Source organism: Macrosteles quadrilineatus, unplaced genomic scaffold (genome assembly GCF_028750875.1).
Source record: "Macrosteles quadrilineatus isolate MER2022 unplaced genomic scaffold, UCM_ALF_1.0 Scaffold_2__2_contigs__length_208266976, whole genome shotgun sequence".
Lineage (NCBI taxonomy): Eukaryota > Metazoa > Arthropoda > Insecta > Hemiptera > Cicadellidae > Macrosteles > Macrosteles quadrilineatus.
The window spans coordinates 44,494,014-44,521,472 of NW_026542595.1; the positions used below are offsets into that span (position 1 = coordinate 44,494,014).

The window sequence follows — 27,459 nt, forward strand, 5'->3', positions numbered from 1 at the left end:
CATACCTGAGCAGTCGTCACACATCCACTTGATTTTAGTAGAAAGTTCTTGGATTTTCATATATTCCTTCAAGTCAATATCAACACACGTAGAATGGTGCCACTTGTCACAGTAACCATCGCACTGAAGGCCTTTACCACTATTTTATACAATAAAATCGTACACTTAGGACATACAGCTTCATCTTCACCTGCCGCCATCTTGTCGTGTAGTAGAAATTTTTGGAAGTGTCCTGAACCAGTGTTTGAACGCTCTACTTGCAGAAGGATTTTCACAATTTATATGAAACCTGCCTGTTTTTAAAAGCCTTTCCATTTTTATTTTTATTATCTTAATAAATCTAAGTTTATTAAATAAGTTGTGAATAACTGGTCCTTTTTAGAAAATAAGGCTAAATTTAAATTCTTACATAGTTGGAAAAGTAAAAAAATCTCTAATACAAGCAAAAAGTAAATAAATACATCAGCTGATTACTAAGAACAGTAATTCATAACACAGTTTTGAGTTAGAGCTTTAGGAAGTAAATATTTTCTGGCCGCTAAACTTGGCAACAAAAATAAAACCACAGTGTTTGAATTCAATCAAATACTGTCAGCAAATGTTGCTCTGTTTACATTTTCGTCATCGATTAAATATTGGATTATTAAATATTAAATAATATGAATACCAATATTTAATAGGACTAAGTTTAATAAGATCCAACTGACTCTAGATGTTACATAAATTGAGCTTACTATGTATTCCACTGCTTGTGTGAAAAGAATATCAGGCTTGCCAAATAAATAAATATGATACTGATACTAACTCATAATTCTTTTACATTAAAGATTTCACAAGCAATCTAATTTTCTATTGAGAGGTTTGTGTGGTTCTCAGAATATCATTTGTGTTTAATATGCTTTTCAGGATAATGAATTCAAGATTCGACATGACAGACCAACAGTGGAAAACTGGAGACAGAATGCTAGATCTCTTAGATCAGTCTGATAGAAAAATCACAAGAAATCAGAAAAGACGCCATGATGAAATCAACCATATTCAAAAGGTGGGCTAGAACAACTGGCTGTCGCAAGACAAAGGTTATCTACAGCAGGCCAATCGACCAGTCAGTAAAATTTAATCCTTGTGCCTGGCTGTTAAAATTTGAGAAATATCTTCTATAATGACGAGTATGTTGCTCAGTCAGTAGCTACATAGACTGCAAGACTAAGGCAGTGGTGTCTTGGGTTAGCATTCTCATACCACTACTTAATATTTTATCAGTTGGCCTACAATTCATCACCACTTGATTGGCTTGATGACATACTCAGCCTTTGAGGCCCATACTGCATGATGGAGAATTCAAGGTTAAATTAGGCTGCCAACTTAAAAAAAAATAGCAGGGTCATATTTACTTCAGTGAGACACACAGCTCAGTAAATGAAAATTTCCCTAGCCTCAAAAGCAAAATTGGTTTAATTCCTAATATATATTAAGTTTAATTAAATTTTAAAGGAAAAAAAAACTTAAACAGTTTTTGTATTAGGTAATTGTTTAGGTTCAAGCCTTTAAAATTTAGATAAAAAAAAATTCCATCCTTGACAGTACTTAAGTGTAAAAGCTAACTGTCGCGTTGCATAAAACCGGCCTAAACTAGACTTTAACACAGTCAGCAACCAACTGTTGAACAGAATAGACAGTAGACACGTTCTTGGACAATGGGCCTTAAAGCGATTGACGCCCAGCGATTATCAAGCGATCATTGCTCTGCGACGGACACAACAGACGTGCCTTGGACAATGCACCTTAAACTTTACCCTTCTAATCCAACCTAATTCCAAAAAACTTAGTACACAGTCACAAATCTACATAAAACCCAACCTACCTTCCTCACATGCTAAGTAAGAACTGATTTGACTGCAATCAACCATAATTTAAGCATTTCAAGATTGCTTTGACGTTTATTAATCTGCATTCTGATTGCATTTACACATACACATTGTATGTGAAGCTCATAATGCATAGCACCATCATTTACTGATTTAATGAATCTTCTCATCATTATCTCTACCTCTACTCCTAACCTTTTGTTCTCCTTCAAGCCTATATAGTATTGGAAGAATTCGTTATAATTGAATCTTTTTGAATGAATCGATTCAATTGTACATGGAATAGTGTATAGTGAGTTTGATTGTTTTGTATCGCATATAAAGAGCTGTTCACTCTCCACATACAGAAGTTTCAATCCACCATGATATCACCTATACCATTCAATAAACTTAAATTTCATAATATTTACTTTTTTTACACTTAAAATTTGTTCCAACAAAAACTGATGCATTCTGTAAGAAGGTTCTCCAGCTACTAGGAGGTCACGAATTGTGGATATTTATAGGCATGGACTGATGATGTGATACTTCCTGGTGTGGACTAGTGTCCGCAATAGTGAGTACTACGACTATCCGCAGTACTATCCTGATAATTAGACCAATTTGTATACACTAAGGCAAAAATGTGGTTCGGATTCCACTATAAACTGTAGGTCCCTTAGTTGCCATTAGCTGTAAGGGCTATTAATTAACAGCTGTGTCTAAGGAATGTCGGCCTTAGTAGCCTTAACAAGACTACAAGATCGCGCCACTCATCCTACACTCGTCTCCATTCATACTTGGCTTAAAATACCTACTTTGTATGGTCGCCATTTCATTGAACAGTAAGATACACACAAATGTACATACAAATTAAATTTTTTATCAGTGAAAGCATATGCAACATTAGTATATATTTTTTAATCTGTTGAATAAAAAGAGTTAATTGTAGGTTAAAAATTCATTTATTTCAGTAGGTTAAAAACTCTGAAATCATATTTTACTAACTATTACTATTGATTGCTTGATTGCAGACATATGAAGAAATGGACCCGACTACGGCAGCCCTGGAGAAAGAGCATGAGGCTATTACCAAAGTGAAATACATAGATAGAGTCCAGATAGGGAGGTTTGAAATAGATACGTGGTACTTTAGCCCCTACCCAGATGAATACGGCAAACAGCCCAAATTGTGGATTTGCGAGTACTGCCTACGATATATGAGATTGGAAAAGTCCTACCGGTACCACATGGTAAGTTGACTTCGCTTTGTATGTTACCTACTAGAGGTGTGCGGATAGTGAAATTTCATTTCAGATTAGATTCAGGTTGGTTAGTGGGTCAAAATTTGAATTGGGTACAATAACAGTCCCTTAGTAATAAAAAAATGTTGCTCACTTTACCTATTGCTAAAAACCTTTTATTTTGGAAGTTTAGGCCTTAATATTGCTGTATATACAGTTTATTTGTTAAATATTAAGAGGTTTTGGAAATAAACTGAGAAAATAGTGGCCAAAGTAACGACGGTCACACGTCCCCCGAACGAGTTTTACCATTAAAGAGACGAATTAAATACTTTTACCAATGAGAAAAGTGAATATAAAACATTTTATTATCATCTCTAATAACGAAAGATGGCTAATACGTGCATATTACGGATGAAATAATACTCATTAAACGCCAAACTGAGTTAAAAGTCGTGTCCCTAACATCAGCGGTAACGGCGGTAGTGCAGTCTGTTTCACATCGCACAGCAAGACTAGCGCGAGTAGCGGCGGAAATCGGCGTTAAAACACAAGTGTCATGGCGATGAGCAGCAATAATGCTAGTAGTTTGTGCTCCCAAGATAATTTGGACTTGGAGGTAAGTAATTTTGTTAGTTGAAACTGTTATGTATAATTTATAAGTGTAACAACGGTACATGACTAATTGTCAATAAAATATAAATCACAATGCATCGTACTAGTTTAAGTTTTGCGTAATACGGCCCGGTTCCAAATGCCGACTTGCCTCTAGCGATAGCATCCGCCATTTTGAGGTTAGCAGACACGACGTATGAAATTGTAACGCCGGTCTGTGAATCGCCGGTCACGAATGATGCACAATTAAACGTGACATCCGATACATTTTGTGACCGCTGATTCATTTGATTGATATACGTTTTGATCTTGTTGGTGATATATTTGTTGGTTTATTATTTTCGATTTTGACATGGAATATAATATAATGAATTAGTAAACAATGTTTTGATGAAAATAATGATGATGCAGGGTTGCCTCCAACCGGGAAAAAGACCAAATTATGCGTGAGTTTTCATTGCAACCAGCAAATTTCTAGAACTGCTTTCCACTTTTTTATCCAATCTAAATTGAGTTAGGACTATTTAGTTCTTGTTGCAGTTGTGAAATTAGTTGATATGGGTTTTTGAAAAATAATGATTTTATGTGTTTTAATTTTTATTAAAGATAGGGGAAGGGGTTTGCTTTAACTTATTACTTTTTTAGTTTTTTTTATTTACTCTCTACATTAGTTAGGTCTACATTAATTAGGCCTGAGCCTATTTATTAAATTTATGATAAAGCCTTGATTTAATAGCTTAATGTTTGCATCTAAATTGAGTTAGGACTATTTAGTTCTTGTTGCAGTTGTGAAATTAATTGATATGGGTTTTTGAAAAATAATGATTTTATGTGTTTTAATTTTTATTAAAGATAGGGGAAGGGGTTTGCTTTATTACTTTTTTAGTTTTTTTTATTTACTCTCTACATTAGTTAGGTCTACATTAATTAGGCCTGAGCCTATTTATTAAATTTATGATAAAGTCTTGATTTAATAGCTTAATGTTTGCATCTAAATTGAGTTAGGACTACGTAGTTCTTGTTGCAGTTGTGAAATTAGTTGATATGGGTTTTTGAAAAATAATGATTTTATGTGTTGTAATTTTTATTAAAGATAGGGGAAGGGGTTTGCTTTATTACTTTTTTAGTTTTTTTTATTTACTCTCTACATTAGTTAGGTCTACATTAATTAGGCCTGAGCCTATTTATTAAATTTATGATAAAGCCTTGATTTAATAGCTTAATGTTTGCATTCATGAAAAGTTAAACTTATAATCATAAATATAATTTGAGTTAAACGTTTTTTTTTAATAATTTTAGATGGCTAAGTTAAATACAGCAAATAATATTTTTAAAATATGTCATGGTGTAGAATTATTACAAGTATTTTTTATTAAAGATTCAGTTAGGCTTTTTTAATCCTATTGTCCTCTTGTAATGACATTAAGTAGGCCTTTGCTAGAAAACAAATTCTTTAATTTTCCAGACCATGGATGGAAGAGATGAAGATCTTCTGTTGAAAGAAAGATTGAAAAAAGATAGAGAAGAGGCTTTGGTCCGTAGAAAAAAAATTGAATTAGAAAAATCTGCAATACGAAAGAAAAAGAATGCCGAATTTCAAAGACGAAAATACGCGGAAATTAAAAGAAGACGTGTGTTGGAACATGACCGAGGTTTACTTTCTAGACCAATGACTTCTAGTACGCCTATAAATACTTCAAGTACTGCAGCTCCAGATAATTTAGAAGTAACTAAAACTGGTTCTACTAAAGCTGTGCAAACACCAAAGAAAATATGTACCACCAGTACCCCTCCAGATAATTTGAACTTGGTGAAGCCTAGTTGTTCACAAGTTAACGATAAAAGTAAAAGGCCAATTAAGCCTGCTACAGTAAAAAATTCGGTTAGTTCAAAACAGGCGATTAAAAAATCAAACAATAAACCCAGAACTAAGCTAAGTGAAAAGGCATTAGAGGAGAAACGTTTGAAAGAAAGGGAGAGGCAGAGAAAACATAGAGCAAAGCTTACCGAAGAACAACTGGAAAAAAAGAGAGAGTATGACAAGCAGTATAAATTGAAAAGAAAAGAGGCTGGTACCTGGAAGTTGAGAAAAGATATGAATGAAAGGGAAAAAAGAAGAGACAGAAAATTAGTTAGAGAAAGAGTAAAACGCTGCAGAGAAAGAAAAAAACTTCAGAATGGGCAAAATGAGGCTGTTATACAGTGTGATATCCAAAATGAATCCTTAAATAATATATCAAACAACAGTTTAAAGAGTCACAGTGCAAAAAAAAGAGAACTGAGGAAAAAATCGAAAAAAACCATTAAGGTTTATAGAGACCTACTTTCAACACAAAAACAGCTCGCATCTGCACAGAGAAAAGCAGAAAGATATAAGAAAAGATTTCAAAGATATAAAAACTCTGTGACCAAATCCCCATCCCCAACGAAAAAAATAACACAACTGGCAAATAACAGAAAAGTACCTACTCCAGTAAAAAGGCGGCTGGTTTATTTAGAAACAATCGAGGAAGGTTTAATTCAAAAGAAAAACACCCTTAAAAGCAAAGCAGAAATTAGTGAATTCAACGCCATGGTTTCAACGCCTTTACTAAGGAAAAGAAAACTAATAAATAAGGCCAAAAATCTAGTTGGAAGCTACAAAGCTTATAGGAGAATTGGAAAAACTAAGCAAGAGCATAAAAGAAGATTGCCTCGTAATACAATCTATTTAGTCAGAAGATTTTACTGCCAGGACATTAACAGTAAACAACTCCCTGGTAAAAAAGATTGCATTACAAGACGCAAAGTTAAAAAACAAAAAAGACTTCTACTAGATACAGCTAAAGGTTTACACAAAAAATTCAATGAAGAACATCCAAACAATAAAGTTTGTTACAGTACATTTTTAAAACTGAGGCCATTTTGGGTTGTATTCCCAAAATTGAACGATCTTGATACATGTGCATGTATAATTTGCAGCAATGTCATCCTTGTACATGAAAAATGTATTCAAACAAAGATTGTGACAAAATCATTAGATGAATTAGTTGAAGAGACAGTGTGTAACAAGAAATCCCTAGATTGCATGTCAGGTGTTTGCACGAGATGTGAGTCAAGCAGGATAAAGACTTCAAATATTGATCAATCTGAAGTAAATTACTTGCAGTGGAAACAGATTACAAAACCGATTTCTGACAAAAATCCTAAACTGATGAGGGTGAGTATCAAAGAGGAAGTTCAATGCACTGTTTCTGAACTAGCAATGAAGCTACAAGAACAGCTAGATCTTTACAAAGTACATTTATCTAAAATAACACACCAATACAATGCCATGGACACACTTAAGAAATCACTTAAAGAAAACGAGTGTTTGCTCCACATTGATTTCTCTGAAAACTATTTATGCAAGTCTTATAAAGAAATCCAAAGCTGCCACTTTGGAGGTTCAAAACAGCAACTGTCACTCCACACAGTAGTTATGTACTCCAAAAATAAATTGGAATCACTTTGTACCATAACCGATAACACTGATCACAAGGCACATGCTGTCTGGGCTCATCTTTTGCCATTGTTTGATAAAATAAACAAAAGCCCTGAAATTGACACTTTACATGTATTAAGTGATGGACCGTCATCACAATACAAAAATAGGTTCAATATATTTTTCATGTCTAGAATAAAGGAGTATGTACCAAATTTGAAATCCATGACATGGAATTTTTCCATTAGTGGGCACGGCAAAGGCTCTGCCGATGGAATCGGTGGAGTGGTGAAAAGAAGTGCAGATCTCATGGTGAAATGTGGCAATGATGTAACAGATGTAGACTCATTTATAAAGTGTGTAAGCAAAACTTGCAGTAAGGTAAATCTAATAAAGATTAAATCTACAGACATTGATGAGATGTATTTGAAAAGGCCTGAAAAGCTTCAGGCTGTTGTTGGCATTAGTCAGATTCAACAAGCTACATGGAAAGACGAACCATGCAAAATCTTTCTCAGAAGGCTTAGTTGCTTTACCTGTGCCTTCAACAAGGCTTGTAAGCATCATCCGCACAATCCTCCATACCACATCGTTGAAAGTCATTGTATCCTTTTACTTTATCACTAATTTATTTTGCTTTTCTTAACTAACTAACATTAGTTTGTAAGTTATTAAAAACACATATTTGCCAATAATAAATCAATTTATTTAACTTATAACCCATTATTTACAAAAGATTGTTGGAAGTGTGATTTAATGGAACTTGTGTTTCAAAAATTTTATGTAAATAAATTGATTGGGCAACAGGACAATTTAGGTCCACTTGTTTATAAATTGAAACTTGACTTTTAATTAAAAAGACAAAAATGTAAGAACATCAAACAACATTCTTTGTTAAGCAATGCATTTTTAATAAACAGGCATAATTTTAAGACCATCTTCCCAATAGATTATTAAAATACTTTTTCTTAGCCAAATTAACAGTACATGCACTTGAGACTAATGATCCCACGTTGGAAAACAATTTGGATGGCCCACAAGAAGACAATCTATTGGATAAAACTAATGGTCCCAGCTTGGAAAACAATTTGGATGACCCACAAGAAGACAATTTATGTCGTACAAGACGCATTGATGTGGGAAGCTGGGTTTGTGTCATTTATGACAACGACTGGTATCCAGGTAACTAAAATTTAAACTCAATTTAAAAAATCAACAAATTTTTTACATTCTTTTTATAATTTTGTTTACATTAATCTTATAACAGTAGGCCAAAAATCATTCAAAAATTTAAATAATTCATTGCTTTTTGGTAAAAATTATTGTTTGCCCTAAATAATTTGATTTTTTTTTTAATTTTAGGAGTTGTGGAGGAGAAGAAAGAAGGAGATATATTGGTGGTAGCGTTTATGTCCAAAAGTGGCAATAAATTCTTCTGGCCTACACCTGAAGACAAACAGGAAGTTACCATTGCTGGGTTAATGTGTGTGACCAAACCACCTTATCCAGTGTCACAACGCCATTACCAAATAGAAAAAAAAGAGATGGAGAAAATAAAGAAAATTTTTTCTAACGTTTAGTTGGAAGACTAACTTACTTTTATTAGTTTGAACTGTTATTATTAGCATATTCTTTTTTTCATTATTTCAATCTTCTTTTGATGCCTATGGACATATTAAATATTAAGATATAGTTGTTCTTTATGTCATAGTGTGAGATTCTGATTCATCTCTGTAACGGATGTCACACACATGTAACAGAGGTCATACACATGTAACGGAGGTCACACACATGTAACAGAATGTCACATTTTTAATTTATATTTTTAAAATACGTACAGTGTAAATATGTATAAATTGTTATATTTTTTCAATTTAGTTTGATTTTAAATTAGTACACAATGATTTTCATGACTATAAAATCGTATACACACATTATGAGGTTAAAAAACCTGTGTAAAACTCGTATTTGGAAAATAATTACATCTTTTCTAAGCTTTTATGAAGATATAGGTAAAACAAAAGAAACAGGGCTGTAATATATTTAACAACAGTATATTTGAGCAATAAAAAATAAAAAATACATTGGGTTTCCCACTTTTTTCATCATGTAATTAAGATTTATCTTAGTGTGACCTCTGTTACACAAAACGAGAATTTTCAGTATAAAACTATCTCTACCATTGACATATATATCTATTAGTGCTTTCTACGTATTTTGTGGTGTTCTATAGGTTACCAGTATTAAAAAGTGCAATTGTCATTAGAATAACTATTAATAAATATTTTTTGTAATCACTACTTAGAATCGTACTTTATTCAAATTATGACCCAGTTATTGGATATTGGGAGGTTCAGATATGATAGGGCGCTGGTTAATAATAACTTAGCCTATGAATTTATAGCAAAACCTATAACGCACTGTAAAGTTGTGTAAATAAATGTTAAAGACGATTCCAAATTATAGAAGTTTGAATTAGTCATGTTCCACTGTTTTTAGTGTTTTTACTAAAGGTTCCACTGTTGCACTAAAGGTACTCGCATTATCTGGCAGACTGATAGCAGCTATCACAAGACTTACTGTCAGAATCTTTGGCTCAGGCTAAACCGTGTCTTGCTTGTTTTTTTTTTTTGTAGAGTGAGTATAGGTACCCTAGAGATAGCCCCCTGATAAGGAGATCTACAGGAAAGACACTCACATTATCTGGGAGACTCAGTGTGTCTAGTAGTCGGGAAAAACGGGAAAGTCGGGACTTATTATTGAATTTCAAATAGGTCTTAAAAAGTCGGGAATATTCATGATTTTGCCGCGATTGCGTAAGACGTTTCCGTGACCGCGGAAGAAGATTATGATGTCCACACGACTGCGGGAGATATTCATAATGTTGCCGCGATCGCGGACAACGACAATGTCGTTTCCACAACCGCGGGAGACGACGAGGATGTCTACACACCCGCATAAAATGTTCATGTTTTGCCGCGATTGGGGATGACGACAATGACATAGCCATGACCGCAGCAGTCAATGAAGACCATCATGATGATGTCTACAGGGCCACGGAAGATGTTTATGATTTTTCCGCGATCGCGGACGATGACGATGACGTTACTCTGACCGCGGGATACATCGATAATGTCTACACAGCCATGGGAAATGTTCAGTTCATGATTTTGCTGGGAGCGCGGACCACGACGATGACGCTTCCATGACCGGTGCAGTCAACGATGATGTCTACATAGCTGCAGAAGATTTTCATGATCCAAAAAACCTAAATTGGCTGTTAGAATATTTATTGCTGCAATTTTTCTTTACTTGAAAAACACCCCATTATGTTAATAATACTTTATGACATGAAGACAGGGGTTGGTGTGTTAAACTATAAAATTTGGTATCAGTATCAAGAATCGAGAATTAATACATTTTGGTATCGGCATATCACTAATTGTTGAAAAAAACTAGTCTTGAAAAATCCGGAATTAGTCTTAAAAAAATCACCACATCACTTACTGTCAGAATCTTTGTCTCATTCTAAACCGAGTTGTTCTTGTTTGTTTGTAGAGTGAGTGTACCTGGAGACAACCCCCTGGTAAGGAGATCTATAGGAAAGACACACTCAGTATCTGGGAAACTCGTGGTAGCCACCACATCACTTACCGTCAGAATCTTTGTCTCATTCTAAACCGAGTTGTTCTTGTTTGTTTGTAGAGTGAGTGTACCTGGAGACAACCCCCTGGTAAGATCTATAGGAAAGACACACTCAGTATCTGGGAAACTCGTGGTAGCCACCACATCACTTACCGTCAGAATATTTGTCTCATTCTAAACCGAGTTTTGCTTGTTTGTTTGTAGAGTGAGTGTACCTGGAGACAACCCCCTGGTAAGGAGATCTACAGGAAAGGCACACTCAGTATCTGGGAGACTGATGGCAGCCACCACAAGACTTACTGTCAGAATCTCTGTCTTTTGGCCAAATTATTCTTGGACCACAAAACACTCTACTTTGACGTTGAACCCTTCCTTTTCTACATTCTTTGTGAAGTAGATAAGCATGGAGCACATCTTGTCGGTTATTTTTCCAAGGTAAAATTTTGGTTTTCACCTTTGTGCTGTAGGGAGCTGTTTTCACCATGTACAGGGTGTCCCGTAAGTATGTGTTACCTAACAAAAATATGTTGTAATAGGTTTCATGGGTCACATCACAATTTAAGAAGAGTTTAATTTAACATTCTTTAAATGCCTTTTTAGCAAGATGTCTGACACTAGCCATTCTATTATTTAAGCTGCAAAATGAAAATAGCTGCCATTTTTTAAGAGATTTTTTGACTGTGGAAAAAAATATGTTTAAAATCGGGGTGTGTAACCCCTAAAACCCCTTTGGACACGCCACTGCCTGTAATTATTATTAGTAATTGATTTGTAGTATGAATTAAATTGTAGTATTTAATAATAACCAGCATCATTGGTTCCTCACCCACAGACAACGACCTTTCGTCAATATTTTATTTATAAAATAATTGTAAAAATTTGAATATTATAAAAAATGTGTAATCAAAATAATTATTACGCTAGTAATAAATAAATATTTTATAAAAAAAATTTATTTGTATTGCCGTCTGATCATTTTAGTAAGCTAAACGCAACTATCTGATTAATTTACAAGTGATTTTAAGTTTTGTACAAATACGATATTGGTACGCAAATATAATTAGAACAAATTAGATATAAGTTAAAGTTACAGATTTACAAAACAAAATCCAGACGTCTACTAGTGACTTCAAATTCTATGTGAACATTCAAAGCTGCAAGTCCACTCAGACTACAAACACAGCTTGACTTGACAACATCACAACAAACACTGTCCTCAAATTAAATCCAAAATTTAATTGTTAACAACCTACACACAGCGCGAACGCGTCAAGGGTCAAGTGAGCATTGGAGCAACTAGCAGCACTATTGTCATTGTCTAGCCTAGCGCTGGTCGCTAGTGGCAACTTGGCAACGGCACGTAGGCACTATCACTATGAGGCAGGCGGATGAAGGGAGAACATGCAGTCAAGCTGTCTCTATTGACAACTAACCGCCAATGATTTAAGAATTAATTAACCAATACAGCAATTTAAGTACCGTCAATTTTCAAGCAGTTTAAATTAGGCATATCTGCATAGGCCTAAAAATATGCGTGCTCCTTGCTGTATTTAATTTAAATAGTGTTTTAATAATAGTTTTAAAGTTAGATATTTTAAAAATTTAGTGAAAAATTTACGTATATACAGCTGACTCCTGACCCTCGTAAAGAGTTAACCCTAGGTTCTTGTGGGGAGTGGGCTTAAGCCCCTAAAGCCCCCTGGGAGCGCCACTGCGCTTCGGCATCAAGAAATTTGAGGTGTGCGATAGCAAGACAGGCTACATGCATAGTGAATACTCTATGATCAATGATTGGTATTTTAATGGAGAATGTACCGGGTGTTTCAAAATGACTCGCCCGGTTTCAACGCTTTATAACTTTTATACTATTAAACTTACCGCTATAAAATACACATCAAACGAAAAAGCAACTCAAAGAGTTTATGCCTACCAAAGACACATTATTTAATAAAATCGATCCAGCAGAACTGTAGATTTAATTGTACAAAGTTAAAAAATAATCTCCAACTTTTTTAGCACTAGAAATTTGGAGGTTACTTGACGTTTTTGCAAATAACTTTTAAATGGTGAGGAAATCGACCAAAGTGGAAGGTAATATTCCGAAAGAGAATAAAATTTCCTACAATTTACTATTATGCATTTTTTGAAAATACTCAAGAAAGGTACCAAAAATTGCTTAAAAATGAAAAAAATTGAAAATCCCCGTCTTCAATGTAGACAATAGACATAGCAAACATTAAATTTCACACTTTTTTATTTTAAGGCAAATTTAGGCTACATTTATTGAGTATTTTCAAGATATGCATAATAGTAGATTGTAGGAAATTTAAATTTTATTCTCTTTCGGAATAATACCTTCCACTTTGATCGATTTCCTCACCATTTAAAAGTTATTTGCAAAAACGTCAAGTAACCTCCAAATTTCTAGTGTTAAAAAAAGTTGGAGATTACTTTTTAACTTTGTACAATTAAATCTACAGTTCTGCTGGATCGATTTTATTAAATAATGTGTCTTTGGTAGGCATAAACTCTTTGAGTTGCTTTTTCGTTTGATGTGTATTTTATAGCGGTAAGTTTAATAGTATAAAAGTTATAAAGCGTTGAAACCGGGTGAGTCATTTTGAAACACCTGGTATTTAAATTATTAAGGTAAACAATAACTCCAATATGCTTAACACTTAATAATTGTCTTGGAAAACTTTATATACAGTATTATTAAATTATGCCAAGCTAACACTCTACAGAATTTAATAAAAACACAATAAGGTGGACCCCTACAGTTTTTAAAGCATAAAATTGTTGTTTTTTTTTTTAGTTTGGCTTGAACTATACTTTATATAATAATGGCAATATTATTAAAACATTGTGATGACAAACACTGATAAGGCGGCAATGCTTTTGTTGACGTTCTGCAGACAATTCGTCCTGCTAACCAAAAATGGTTAGCCAAACTAGTACAATGCTAGTACTTTTTGTGATTTCATTTTCTAGGTTATTGCGGATCGTTTGTACATTAAAATAATGCGTATATGTATTATTTAAAGTATTAATTTTTACTTTCAACAAAAACATTCATAAAAACATTATTATTGTTTTCCGGCTGGATAATGTACTGTACCATATTAATGAATATTTATTGTAAACTACTTTATAAAATAAAAAGTACTTATGCTTAGTTATTAAAAGAGACTTTATTAAAAATTTTTTTACATAATTACAAAAAAAATAATAAAATACATTCGGTCAGTGAACCATATTATTATGTACACAATTTTACTTTTAATGTTAAGAATGATTATGATTGCAGGAGAAGGAGTCTCCTGATGGCAACAACGTGGCTTGTATCCTGACTTTGCCCCCGTACCAGCGGCAGGGCTACGGCAAGCTGCTCATTGCCTTCAGTTACGAGTTGAGCAAGATGGAGGGTGCTGTGGGAAGTCCAGAGAAACCTCTGTCTGACCTGGGCAAGCTCAGCTACCGATCCTACTGGTCCTGGGTGTTACTGGAGATACTCAGGGACTTCCGGGGCACTGTCTCCATCAAAGACCTCAGGTATCACCTGTAGACAATTTGAAGTTTTCTCTTCGATTCATGCAGATGGTGTTTTGTTTTCCTATATTTTTACAATATTCTCTATAAGAATAACATGGGAATTTTAAAATAGCAATTTTTTTGAAAGTTCAGGTTTGATTTCTTCTAAAACAATTTCCAATGATAAAGTCCGAGAAGAGAAGTGCTGAACGTTTTGGTGTAGAATTTTAATTTTATGTGAACTTTTAACATTAGTGTATTTAATAGGTAAAGAGGAGGGATTGGTAACTCTTGCTGGTCCAGTCTGGTTATCTATAAAAAATGACCATCACTGCTGCCAGAAATGAGAGTCTTTGGCAGTTTATCCAAACACTCCGAAGCACATTTACTCTGCTCTGCACTTACACTTACTTCACTTTGACTGTTGGACTCATGATGATGATGATGATAATTATGTTGAGATGAGTTGAGGGGTGGAAAGGTTGACATGTTTGCCAAATCAGGAGTGTCTGTAGAGCCGTCTTTGAGCTGAGATGATGGACTTGAAAAGGACAGTGTTGTATTTCCAATAGTGTGTATAACTGAGTCAAAAGATGATTTGGAGTTGGTAGATATTTTACGCTTGTTGATTTCTTGAAGTAATCTTTTGACAAAAGCCTCATGGGACAATCCGTTTCTTAATACTCTGGCAGACTTCTGGTCATAATTAACAATTATTATCTTCGCTTCAGTTTGGTTATGAAAATTCACAAGACAGGAGACAAATTGATGTAGTTCTATTTTATCCCGGACACAGCCCATCGGAGAACAGATCAGCGTCTTTAGCTTCCTTAATTTAAAGTGATCCGTCAGTTGTAAAAAAGCTTGTGTGTAATCCTCATACTTGGGCTTCCCATAATAGACAGGCTTCGTTACTAAAGCAAACACAGTAGCTCCTTCCTTTGAAACTTGGCACGTCAAATTGCTGTTCACTAAATCATTTTGTGAAGGTCTTCTTGGAACACTTCTGGTGCAGATGTTATTCCAAAGGGTAGTTTCAGAAATTTAAAGCGTCCAAACGGTGTCAGGAACGTTGTCAAATCTTGGGATTCTTCGTCCAATGTGATCTGCCAGAATCCGTTATTAGCATCCAATTTAGAATAGCATTTTGCTTCTGAGATTTGGGCAAGTGTTATGTCGATGGGTTGAATAGGATAGTATCTTCGTTTGACGCATCTATTTAATTTAGTAAGATCCACACAAATGCGAACTTTGTTAGAGTCCTTCTTTGGCACAACAACCATTGGAGAGCACCAGTCTGTGGCATGGTGTACCTCAGCGATCACCCCCATTGACACCATTCTTTCAAGCTCTTCTTTAGTAGATTCCCAAAGAATGTTCAGGGATACAGGTTCTTCATTCGACTGCGCCATGTTCTGTTTCTTATTTAGATAAAAATTAAAAGATCAAATGAAACTAAACTGTTTTTAATCAAGACACTAATACAAGAAAATATTATTGAAGAAGGTAAATAAAATCATATGGTTAAATATTAATTAAATAACCATAGAAGTTAAACAGTTTTAAAAACAGTGGCACCCAAAATAATAAATGTTCTTGTATATTTGATCGACTTAAGCTTTCAGAATGGTGTTTTTCCTTCAAAATTGAAAACTGCTGTTGTTGTACCTATTTTTAAAGGTGGACTAAATAACTCTTGCAACAGTTATCGTCCCATCTCCTTACTTTCTTGCTTCTCAAAAATTTATGAGAAAGTAATGAAGAGGAAACTTTAAAATTTTCTCAATTATACTGGTTTTCTTAGTAGCAATCAGTTTGGCTTTAGAGAAGGATTGAATACTGAAAGTGCTTTAATACATTTTATGAATGATATCTATAACGGACTAAACGCAAATAAGTTTACAAGCGGATTATTTTTGGATATTAGAAAAGCATTCGACACTGTGGATCACAAAATTTTACTTAATAAATTGTTTAGGTGTGGTATTAGAAGTGTAGCACATAAATGGTTTGAAAGTTATTTGTCAGAAAGATATCAGTGTGTTAAAATTGGATCTGAATATAGCGACGTTGGGAAAATTCTACATGGAGTACCTCAAGGCTCTATTTTAGGACCAATTTTATTCATAATATACATAAATGGTTTATGTAATGGTAACTAAACGGTAAATTAACATCTTTTGCTGATGACACAGCTTTTAGTTACATAGGAGACACATCTGTTGATGTGCAAAATGACATGAAAAAGGATCTTGAAGCAATACAGTGGTGGTTCACAATGGATCATATGAAGCTAAATACAGATAAAACCAAATATATTAACTTTAGCCTCAGGAAAACTGCAACATTTTTGGAGCCAATTACATATAATTGTGCTGATTGCCTATCTAATTTAAGTAGGCATATCTGTCCAACTAAAGAATGTGCTGTGATTGAACAAACTTCTCATTTAAAATACCTAGGTATAATTTTAGATCAGGATTTAAGCTGGAAAACGCATATAAATATTACAAAAAATAAAATTAACAATGTTATTAGACTTTTCTATTTTCTGAGGGACATGTGTCCTGAAAGGATTCTGCGTATGTTATATTTCTCACTTGTGCACAGCCGGCTTGATTATGGAATTTTTCTCTGGGGAAGCGCATATACAATAAATTTACATGGAATTTATCTACAACAAAAACACCTCCTAAGGTTGATCAAATGTAAACAAATTACTGAACCTTCACGCCCGTTGTTTAATAAATAACCTAAAAATTTTTTCAATAAAATCTTTGTCTATGTTTAAAGTTTTAAAAATTTTTTATGATGAAAGGAGTAACATACTAGCTCTACAAGAAGAAAATTCATACAGGAGAATGCTAAGGAACGCAGATTACTTCCAAGTTCCAAAGCCCAATAACACATTTTTTACCAAGACTTTTATGTTTATCGGACCTTGGTTATTAATAATAAACTGGCAGATAACATTAAGACCTCAAGGAACAAAAAACATTTTCTAAAAAACCTTAAGAAATGGTTGTTTGAACTTGATGAAGTTGACTTAATATTAAATATTCAGGCATAATTTAGATGTTTTGTGTATTATACAATTTCTTTTTCGTTTATATGTACAGTTAATACAATATCAGTTTCATATTTTTCAAGTAATTTCAAACATAAAAAAAAAAAATAGTGAGCTAGGCTACCATTTGATTTTGTTAAGTAAATTAAATATAGTAGAATAGGTTTAGGATTTTACTGATTGTGAAAACTGAACAGATGTTTTGTTTATTTTTAAACTACTGTATATTATTTTTAAGTGAGACAGGTTTTTCTTTACTATTCATTATTGTCAAACGCAGAATTTTTTTTGTTAATTTAAAAATTAAAATAGAACCTCCAAACAGACATAGCCTTGGATATTTTCTCATATTTTCTCTTTTCTATACGGTATACTACAGCATATAATCAGTAATTTGCTTTTAATTGTTTTTTGTATAAATTAATTATCTTTATAAAACCTAGTATATATAAGCTAATCAATGTTTGTCTTGATTTTGTAACTGATTGTATATATTGTGAATTCTTTGTCAAAAAGAGAAAATAAATTCATTATTTCATTAAAAATGTTTCTATTTTGTGTCCTCTTCTCGTTGCAAAGCACGGGTACAACAGCTAGTATATATATATATTATGTATATACATGTATAAAAATTTGAACGAATAGTGTTTTTAGCCTCTAGGGACATCAAAATGAAAAAGTATTTCAGTCCCGGCTCCAGGTCTTACCTTGCCACTTACGTTAATAGCTACTCCCTTCAGGGAAATTTGCAAAAATTAGTGAAAAAGTCAGTTGACAATTGCTATAAACTAAGATGGCTTTGTTCTACCTCCCGTTAATATCCCTTCATGTTTCTTCTAATTTTTCACAAAACAGCCATTTTACCATGAGAAATCAAAACTGTTAAAACTCGTGTTAAATTACAAGAACTTTTTCAATAACATATTAACATTAACAATAATAGCTTATTCCCATGGGAAATTTGCTACAAATTATTTAGTTCTGAAATAAAACTTTAACTTCAACTGGTCCTTTTGAAATCAAATAAATAAAACATGTGTTAGTAAGAAAACAAAGACAAACAAATTATGACTTCTAATGTTGATTAATATTGAACGTACTATATAAAATAACTCAATTTACAACATCAATAGTGATCCAATACACACATGAGTTACAATTTGGACTTTGTTTCAGTGAAATGACAAGCATCACACAGACTGATATAATCTCAACGCTGCAGTCAATGAACATGGTCAAGTACTGGAAGGGTCAGCATGTGATCTGTGTGACGCCCAAGTTGGTAGATGAACACATTCGCTCAGCACAGTTCAAGAGGCCGCGACTAGTAGTTGACACAACAGCTCTCAAATGGTCCCCACCCAAGAAAACACCTCAAATACGTGTTGGCAAGAAGTAACACATGGTAAGCTGCAGATTACAAGTGGTTATGTTCCACGCCCAGACTGGCCATTTCCGCAGGTCTGGGGCCTCTACGTAGCATAAAAAAAGATTTTTCCTACAGTCACCCGAAAAAGTTGGCTTCCTTGTACTGTTTATAGTACAGAAAGCTGCTAATTGCTGAATATTTATACTTTGTCGTACGGTTTATACTTTGGCGCACATCAGGATTCCAACAAAACAACACAAAACAGTGTGGTTCTATTTTGCATGTAATCCATGTACGCTTGGAAATAGGTTGGCAACACTTAAAGATAATAATATTATGAGCAGCTGAATGACTATCATAACTACGATTTAACCTGTCATTTCGTGTTTATAGTTTATGTTCTCTTTTCGGTATTTCTGAACTTTCTGGACTTTTCTTTTAAACGTTTTTAAAACATTCCTACAATCTTAATAAACAAGAAACTACCTTTAAAGCATTTTTTTAGGCCCGGAAACCACTGCAAATTACAAAAATATACGGAACTATTATTTTAAGTCGCTCAGCACATTGCTTGCCGAGGAAAAATAGCGGAGTGATACGGACCGGGGACTACTTTCTCTAGGGCACCTATTTGTGTTGCCACCTGAACCTAAAAACGTGTTGTATAGCGTTTGAAAGACTAATTATTTATATGCTTTATAGTGACTGTAGGAAAAATATGATGTGTAACACGAGTGCGAAAGGCCTTTACTGCACTCGAGATCATTCCTCGCCTGCGGCTCGTGCGTAAACGTTGCTCTCGTGTGCAGCAAAGTGCCACTTTGCTCACTAGTTACACAAATAACTATTGTATCATTAGAAGTTATTTTCATGTTCTTGGTAATGTTTTTCAAAAGTATAAAATGTTGCTTGCAGTTTATGTCTTGCCCTTCATAAAAGGTGTAGTAAAAACGTTTCATAACTTAGGTTGATTAAGATACTACACTTTATTTTGAACTCCATTTCGATCATTGGATGTTCTATAGCATGAGTTTGGTAGTGATGTAGTATATGGTAATACAAAAAGAATGATATTTTAAAAATAAATAATAAAGTCAAAAATAATTATATCTTTTATATATTAATGGGCTAGCATTTTTCTTTAAAACCTTTTTTCTCAGCTTGTGTGCATTGTTGGGAAAATCTACGCATACTGTAAGAAATATATTTTCCTTTAGATGTGCAGAATCCCTTTAAAAATTAAAATAGGCTCCAATATTAGCACAAAAAATGAATTTGAAATTTAAAAAATTAACATGGGCTTTATTGGTTGCCATGCTGGTGACGAAATAACAACAAAATATAAACAGAAATTCAAAACAAACACATAACATTGGTTATGAAATTTCTATTGAATACCAATACAGAATATTTATTCAGGGAAAAAGAATGAAGTATAAACATAAACGAGTAGCAGGAAGTGATGTCGGGACGCTAGTCTCCCATAAGCACAGAGGAAGTTTCCGCCATATGGGACGCTGGTGTTCTATGAGCACTGATGAAGTATTATTCCTACTAATCACTCTAGAACATGTCATATTTTACTATATACCAAAATAGCTATAACAGAGGATAATTAACATTTTACCTCAATCACTGAAGACGTTGACGATGTTTCCATGATGGCGGGAGACTATGATAATGTTGAACTGACAGTTGGATTTACTTAAGATTTTGCTGCGATCACAAAAAACTATGACAATGTTTCTGTGACTGTGGATGAGATGATGTCAACACAATCGCAAGTGAGGGTTTGGATTTTGCCTCGATTATGGCTCTTGTCTTGTAACGATTCTTATTACTGTCGTTTTAAGATTTTAAATTATTTCTGTAAGCAATTCAGATATAATTGGTGATTCAGATAGTTTTTGAGTTGAGATAATTGGAGTTCTACTGTTATGTTCTTTTTCAATAAAAAATGGCAACAGCTGGTCCAGATGGATTGGATATCTACTTCAGTATCCAAAAGTCAATGCTGGGACTCTATTCAGGCAAGGGAGTGTTCCATTTCCTACCTTAATTGAATTCCAAGTCAAGTGATTTTCTTCAAAAAGATAACTAATTTGTGGTTGTTACAGAAGTGTTGTCTGGTGAATGTTCTCAGTCCAGATTGCTCCTCTTGGCAGAACTGGCTATACAGCTGTTTGCTGGTCTCTTAGTGTCATCTCACTCCATCCAGCCCCTCTGTTTACATCCTCACGTCTTTATTTCTCAATAGTGTTTTTCAGTGTCAGTTGACTTTTTCACTTTAACTTGAAGCTTGTATGTTTCAATAAAAGTGTTTTTAATTGTAATATGTTGTATCTATTATGCATCACCCTCAAACCTTAGACTGCAATAGTCGGACACTTCATAAGACAAGTGAATAGATTAAAATTTAGTCTACAGTTTTTATTTGTGTAAATTTGATTGAAAGGTGAATGATTGCACTGCCTATTATATGTGAATACAACATTTTATGATGAGCAGGTCTAGTAGGTTCAGAGTTTTTGTGAACTGTCAGTGATAAGTGAGATTTGATTCCAGCAAATTAGATAAACAGTGCAATTACAGTTAGGCATGACATTCTCAGTGGTTGGTGGAACCTTAAGTAGTGTTAGTCTCGATGGATTTAGTATCCATCGGGCTGAAGTTGTTAAACTCAAGCTGAACTGGCTCTATCGTGTACACCAACTCTGCAAACCATGATGGGTAGCTTTTTGTTTGTTTCCATTCCAGAAACTATGTAAATGAGGGTCGTGCACAAAGTATAGAAAGATTGTGCATGACGCACAGTGCAGGTCCCCCCATACTGTGATTACTTGCGCGGCCGCTTGCCCCTTACTTTCTCATCAGTGTGAGGTGATTCTCTTTGCTGTGTGATCTTGCTACTTGTTTTCGCAGCGTTTTAAAATGGCGGCGCTTATCAAAGATTCTGTTTAATGTTAAGTATGGAGTGTAATTCGCTTTTTGAATGTTCAAAAAGTTAAGTCCATTGAAATTCATAGGCAAATTAAAGCTGTCTATGGTGAAGATACAATGAATGAGTCATCAGTAAGAAGTGATAAACAGTAGTGGTTTATCATGTTTAACCAAGGAAGAACTAACATGCATGAAGATCTGAGCGGAAGGCCATCACTAGTCATGGATGAACTGAAGCAAAAAGTTTAAGAAAAAATGTACGATAATCGACTTTTCACTTTGACGACCTTGCATGACTCTTTTCCACAAATTACACGATCTCTCCTACACGAGATAGTGACAGATCATCTTGGTTACAACAAAGTGGGTGCCTAAAATTTTGACGGCGGTCAAAAGGTAAAACACATGGGGCCTTGAATTTTTTACACAATATGACAAAGATAGAGACCAATTTCTTGATCGTATTGTTACAGAAGATGAAACGTGGGTTCCGTATAAGACTCCAGAAAGCAAGTGTCAGTCAATCACACAAATTCGCCTTCAAAACCCAAAAAGGGAAAGCTTGCAATGCTCTCTAATTGGAGCTTTGTTTATTATACTTCTTACGGACGTGTTGCAGAAAGTCAACAGTCCCGGAAGGTCAAATAATTTATACCTGTGCCGCTAGGTCAAAAACTACAATGTTTGCAGTGTCTGTAGATCAAAAATCCCAGTAAGTCAAATAGTACAGTCCGAGCTAAAAACGTGGTCTATGTTAAAGCAATTGACTTATTGTGAATTTGATCTAATGCAACAGCAGTTTTAATATAACGAAATAAGATCAAATATAAGTTCAGTTTCGCTGAGTCAACAGTGCCGGAAGGTCAAAAGTATAATCTGTTAAAAACAACGATAGTCCTCTCGACGCATGACTTCAATAATTTCGTGTTTTGGTGTACTTAAAGTTGTGCTAAAATTTTGATAATTGGCACAGAGCTTCTTGGTTAGTCCTACTCGATGACTATTTTGTTGGAACTTTAAACTATTTACCGATCTAATTAATAAAAATTGATATGTATGGTGAAATAGTTTTAAATCGTGATTTCTAACATGAAAAAGTTAGCATGCGAGATTTTTTTTTTGGGTTAGAGAGGTTTCGTCTGTGGCAAAGTTGTAGCCAAAAGTGTGATGCGTAAAATATATTTTTTTTGAATTTTTTACAATCAGTGGTTCAATATATAACTTGGGTTGAAGAGGTCGGCAAATTTAGCATTTCGCAACACATGGAAAGAACTACATCGTACGATGCGACTGCTGAGTGGACTTTTAATTTACAGTTCTAAGAACGAGAAAAAGATGAATATACAGATCACCAGTACACTCATATTATTTATAAAACATTTTTCTGTATTACCAGCTTACGTTTTTCACTTATAAGAATACATCATAAACAGGGTGTTAAAAATAAGCGGGGAGATACTTTACCTAGTAATTCCTTGGGTCAAAATAAACAGAAAATCAAGGATAACATTTTTTCCGAAATCGTTTCGTTAACCAGATATCCACCATTTTGTATTTTTTACATACAAATATTTATCTTTGCACTTTTCCTACCGATGTTTATGAAACTTGGTATGTATGTTAAGGTAGGAGAGACCCATGTTATAAAAAAGGATTCATCTCGATTCACCCTAAAATTTCAAAATTTAACACTTAACTACAATATAATATACTTTACTACACCACAATATTTACGTATCACCATAAATCTTTAACAAAATAAAACGTTAACATTTTTAAAATCCAAAGTAAATCAATATAATCTTTCTTTTTTGAAAAATATATTTAAAAAAAGGCGATGGTAAAATAACGACAGGCGAGTTTCGATCTGGGTGTTTCAGGTTTGAATCTAGGAGAATTTAACATTAATTAGGTAACATTAATGTTTAATCCTCCTAGGTTTGAACTGATTGAGAGGAGTAGGCTACATGAAACCGAAGGGGGGAGGTAGCAACAAGTGCACTAGTATTTACTAGTGTCCAATTACAATTTGATGGATTTAACCAAAACCTTTTCTATTTCACTTATTTTCAGCTGTTAAATTTCAAACGATACGTTTTAGCGACATCATTAACGTTATTATCATCATCATCATCGTTTGAGTTTGGGTTTGCGGTAATGTATTTTTATGAATAAAACCTTTAATTTGATACCAAACTTGACCTCTACTGCTATTAATTGACTGTATGCGCACTATTAATTAACAGCTGTGTCTAAGGATTATGTCGGCCTTAGGCACAAACAGGACAACAAGATCGCTCCACTCATCCCACACTCATCTCCATTCATACTTGGCTTAAAATGCATACATTTGTATGGTCGCCATTTCAAAGCAACATGGCTACATTATCAATGACAAACGTGGAAAACCTTATACGAGTGCGAGTAAGTCCGAAAACAGAGTAAGTCCGAAAACAACTCTAAAATACCCCCGCCGCAGCAAACCTGCCGACTAAGCGAATTTCCATTTGTCTGAATTGATTTTCAGTTAAATATATTTTAATAACACTAGGTTTAACGAGTACCTAGGTTTGCTGCTACAAGGAAACTAATTAAGTGTGTTTTTGAGTAAAATATTGATAGCTTAGTACAAAATAAATAAATTTGCCAAGTTTGATCAAAATGTATCCATAAACAAGCAAACTACAAAATTTGACAATTTGATAAGAATAACATGGGAATTTTAAATTTACAATTTTTTTAATTTTCTCCGTTACTAATAATCGAACAAAAATACTTTTATATACTAAATTATTTGTTTTTTTAAGCTCTTTAAAAAGGTCTAAAGAGAAATCGGGAAATTTTGTGTTTTGAGGGTCAAAAGTGAGAAAAACCAATTTTTACCCCATAAAACCCCCCGTAAAGCCCCGTTCCCATGGTCCGATCGTGCTGGTTCGCGAACTCATTCAAGTTTATGCCGCTTTACACCTTTAAACCAAATTTCATCAAAATCGGACAAAAATTACTCAAGTTATCGTGTTTACGGACGTATATATATATAGGTCTATATATATATACATATATAAAAATTTTTACGAATGGTGTTTTTGGCCTCTGGGGACATCAAAATGAAAAAGTAAATCGGTCCCGGGTCTAGGTCTTACCGTGCCACCTACGGTAATAGCTACTTCCCTATAGGGAAATTCGCTAAAACAATAAGCAATAAATTGCAAGAACCGTTGCTTATATCATTGGGTATACACGTATGTACTGACGTGTATACTCAATGCTTATATCGAACGAATGTACATCGTGAGAATTTCCATTAGTTGTTCCATTTAGTTGTGTGTCCATTACTATAATAGTTTAGTTGACTCTTTTAAAGTCAGCGGAAATTGTGACTGTTATTACCCTTGAAATAATGTTTGTGTAGTACTTTGCAATCCTACCAATGCTTATAGAATCATACGATTACAATTTTCTGGTTAGAATATGTCGCATAGAGTGGTGACTACTGTATCTTTTTGGTTTGCTTGTAAAACAGGATCAACAGAGATTTTCCATCGACTTAAACAATACGATACTCTCAAATTGTTCATTGCTATAACAAACTATCACACAGTTTGATGAATATTTGTGTGTAAACCTGTATTCTATCTATTTTTCCTTTTATTTTTCCAAGACTTTATAGAAAATCACGCATTACGTGATCAGTGAAGAAAGTCTGTATCCCATGTGTTTTATAGGTAAAGAAGTAAAGAAGAACACTGCTTCAGGTCAGAGCATTCAGTATCATCAGCAATTGTAATTCCCGAATCAGTAACTGAATCAATAGTCAATTATGTTAGGGTTTGTTGATTATTTATAATGCACTTTACATGCTCCATTTGATAGTTTATAATAATTTACTCGGAATCTATAAGACACCTTTGGCTTGTATTAAATAGTGGGTTGGGCCGTTTAGTATTTTGAATACAATAGGGGTACTCGTCAAACAGTTAAATATTATTATTTCTATGAATTTAATGGGTAACTTTAAAGATTAGGTGGAACTTCTAACAATACTTCACTGTAATCAGCAGCAAACATACATAAGGAATTCCAGTTATTGCAACAGACGCTCTGACAGCCCGTCAACATAAGACCTGCAGACGGGTCAACGAATTTGCTGAAAAAACGAAGTGAGTGTAAAGTGACTATTTATATCCGGTCATCATACGCCACGAGACATTCCGTCAGTGAATGGGAGGCCCACACAAGGGTGAAGATCGATAACGCGCTGCATTTGGAATGGAATAATTTGCACAGGTCCTCGAAAAGTACTAAATTCTCGAGTCCCGAAAAAGTCAAGTGCCCAGAATGTCTTATACACATACGGAAATTCAAGTCCTCAAAATATTGCAATAGTGTATTTTCGTATAAATTCTTGAGACCCGAAAAAGTCAAGTCCCCAAAATGTCTTATACACTTACATATATATGAATTTGAACGAATGGTGTTTTTGGCCTCTAGGGACTCAAAACGAAAAATTACATCGGTCCAGGGTCCAGGTGTTGCCATGAGTACTACGGTAATAGATTATTCCCTATATGCGAAATTCGCTAAAAACCTAATAATTCTATAGAATAACTAGCTGTACCCGCTGGCTTTGCCCCGTTTAATTAACTAATTAATTTTCAAGATGAGCTCGTTCGCATGGCTCAATCACGTCCTGGTTGAAGTTCGTTCGCTACGCTCACTCACCTTTAGGTTGGAGCTCGTTCGCTGAGCTCACTTGCCTTGGGGTTAACTCGCCTCCAGGTTGAAGTTCGTTCGAAACGCTCACTCAGCTTTTGGTTGCAAATAAGCTGTTGTCATAAATTGTTTAATTGACACAGCTGTTAAGGTTCATTAATTCCTTTTAAATATAAAAAATCATAAGGTTAACATGGGAAACTCCAGAGCCACTGGAGCGAAGCTCGAATGCCCTATCATAATAAAAATTACTCAGTTTTCCTATTTAATGTCCAAAGAATCGGTGTATCGAATTTCAGCCTCCTAGGTAAATGGGAAGTGGGAGAATTAGTGATGATGAGTGAGTGAGAGTGAGTGTGTCAGTGAGGTTTTTGCCTTTTATAAGTATACATAGCACATTCAACCAGCTGTTAGTTAAAACAAATTATATTGGACTAAAACAAATCAATGATTACAAAGAATACTTTAAAAAATAATTTGAACATCCTACTACTGTATTTTACTATGCATATTTAATTAATCTGCCATCATCGTACCGAAGAATTGAATGTGTCAATGGTCAGCATTACACATAGTATAAATAAGCCAACCGTAAGTATGTATTTTAATTTTCTTCCAAATGCTGAATTTGTGTCACAAATGCTGAATGTTACAGCTGTTGTGTTAAGCAAATTATATTGTACTAAAAGCTAGCTAGAAGCATTGACTTATTGGAGAAGGTTAGCATCGGCTGCTAGACTTTTTAAAAACTGAAACTTAATTTATAAAAAACTGGGACACTAATTTTTAAATTATGGCTTTGAAATTCCCTAGTTCTCAAAATTGTCTTTCTTTCAACACAAAACTAAAGAAAATCCATCGTCTGGTTGATTCAGAATCGTGAAAAACCCCCATTTACGTTTTAATAATATAGTTTGGACAGGTTTCAACCGTTCCGAGGCGTAATACATGTACTCAGTTTATATGTAGACTACATTATAACTCATAAAATAGTTCTACAATTAAATGGATCTCCTTTTACAAAC

The 27,459-nt window shown here is 34.1% G+C and overlaps 1 protein-coding gene across 1 annotated transcript in view; it reads left to right on the forward strand.

The window, feature by feature from the left end:
- Nucleotides 1–21,114, forward strand: part of LOC128986951 (histone acetyltransferase KAT8-like) — a 37,655-nt gene extending 16,541 nt beyond the window's left edge. The window contains exons 3-8 of the mRNA XM_054407572.1: nt 907–1,045; nt 2,882–3,100; nt 11,019–11,249; nt 14,122–14,366; nt 18,589–18,817; nt 20,899–21,114. Coding sequence (XP_054263547.1) covers nt 907–1,045; nt 2,882–3,100; nt 11,019–11,249; nt 14,122–14,366; nt 18,589–18,811 — 1,057 coding nt within the window. The 3' untranslated portion in view covers nt 18,812–18,817; nt 20,899–21,114. The remainder of the gene's footprint in view (nt 1–906; nt 1,046–2,881; nt 3,101–11,018; nt 11,250–14,121; nt 14,367–18,588; nt 18,818–20,898) is intronic.
- The last annotated feature ends 6,345 nt before the right edge of the window (nt 21,115–27,459 follow it).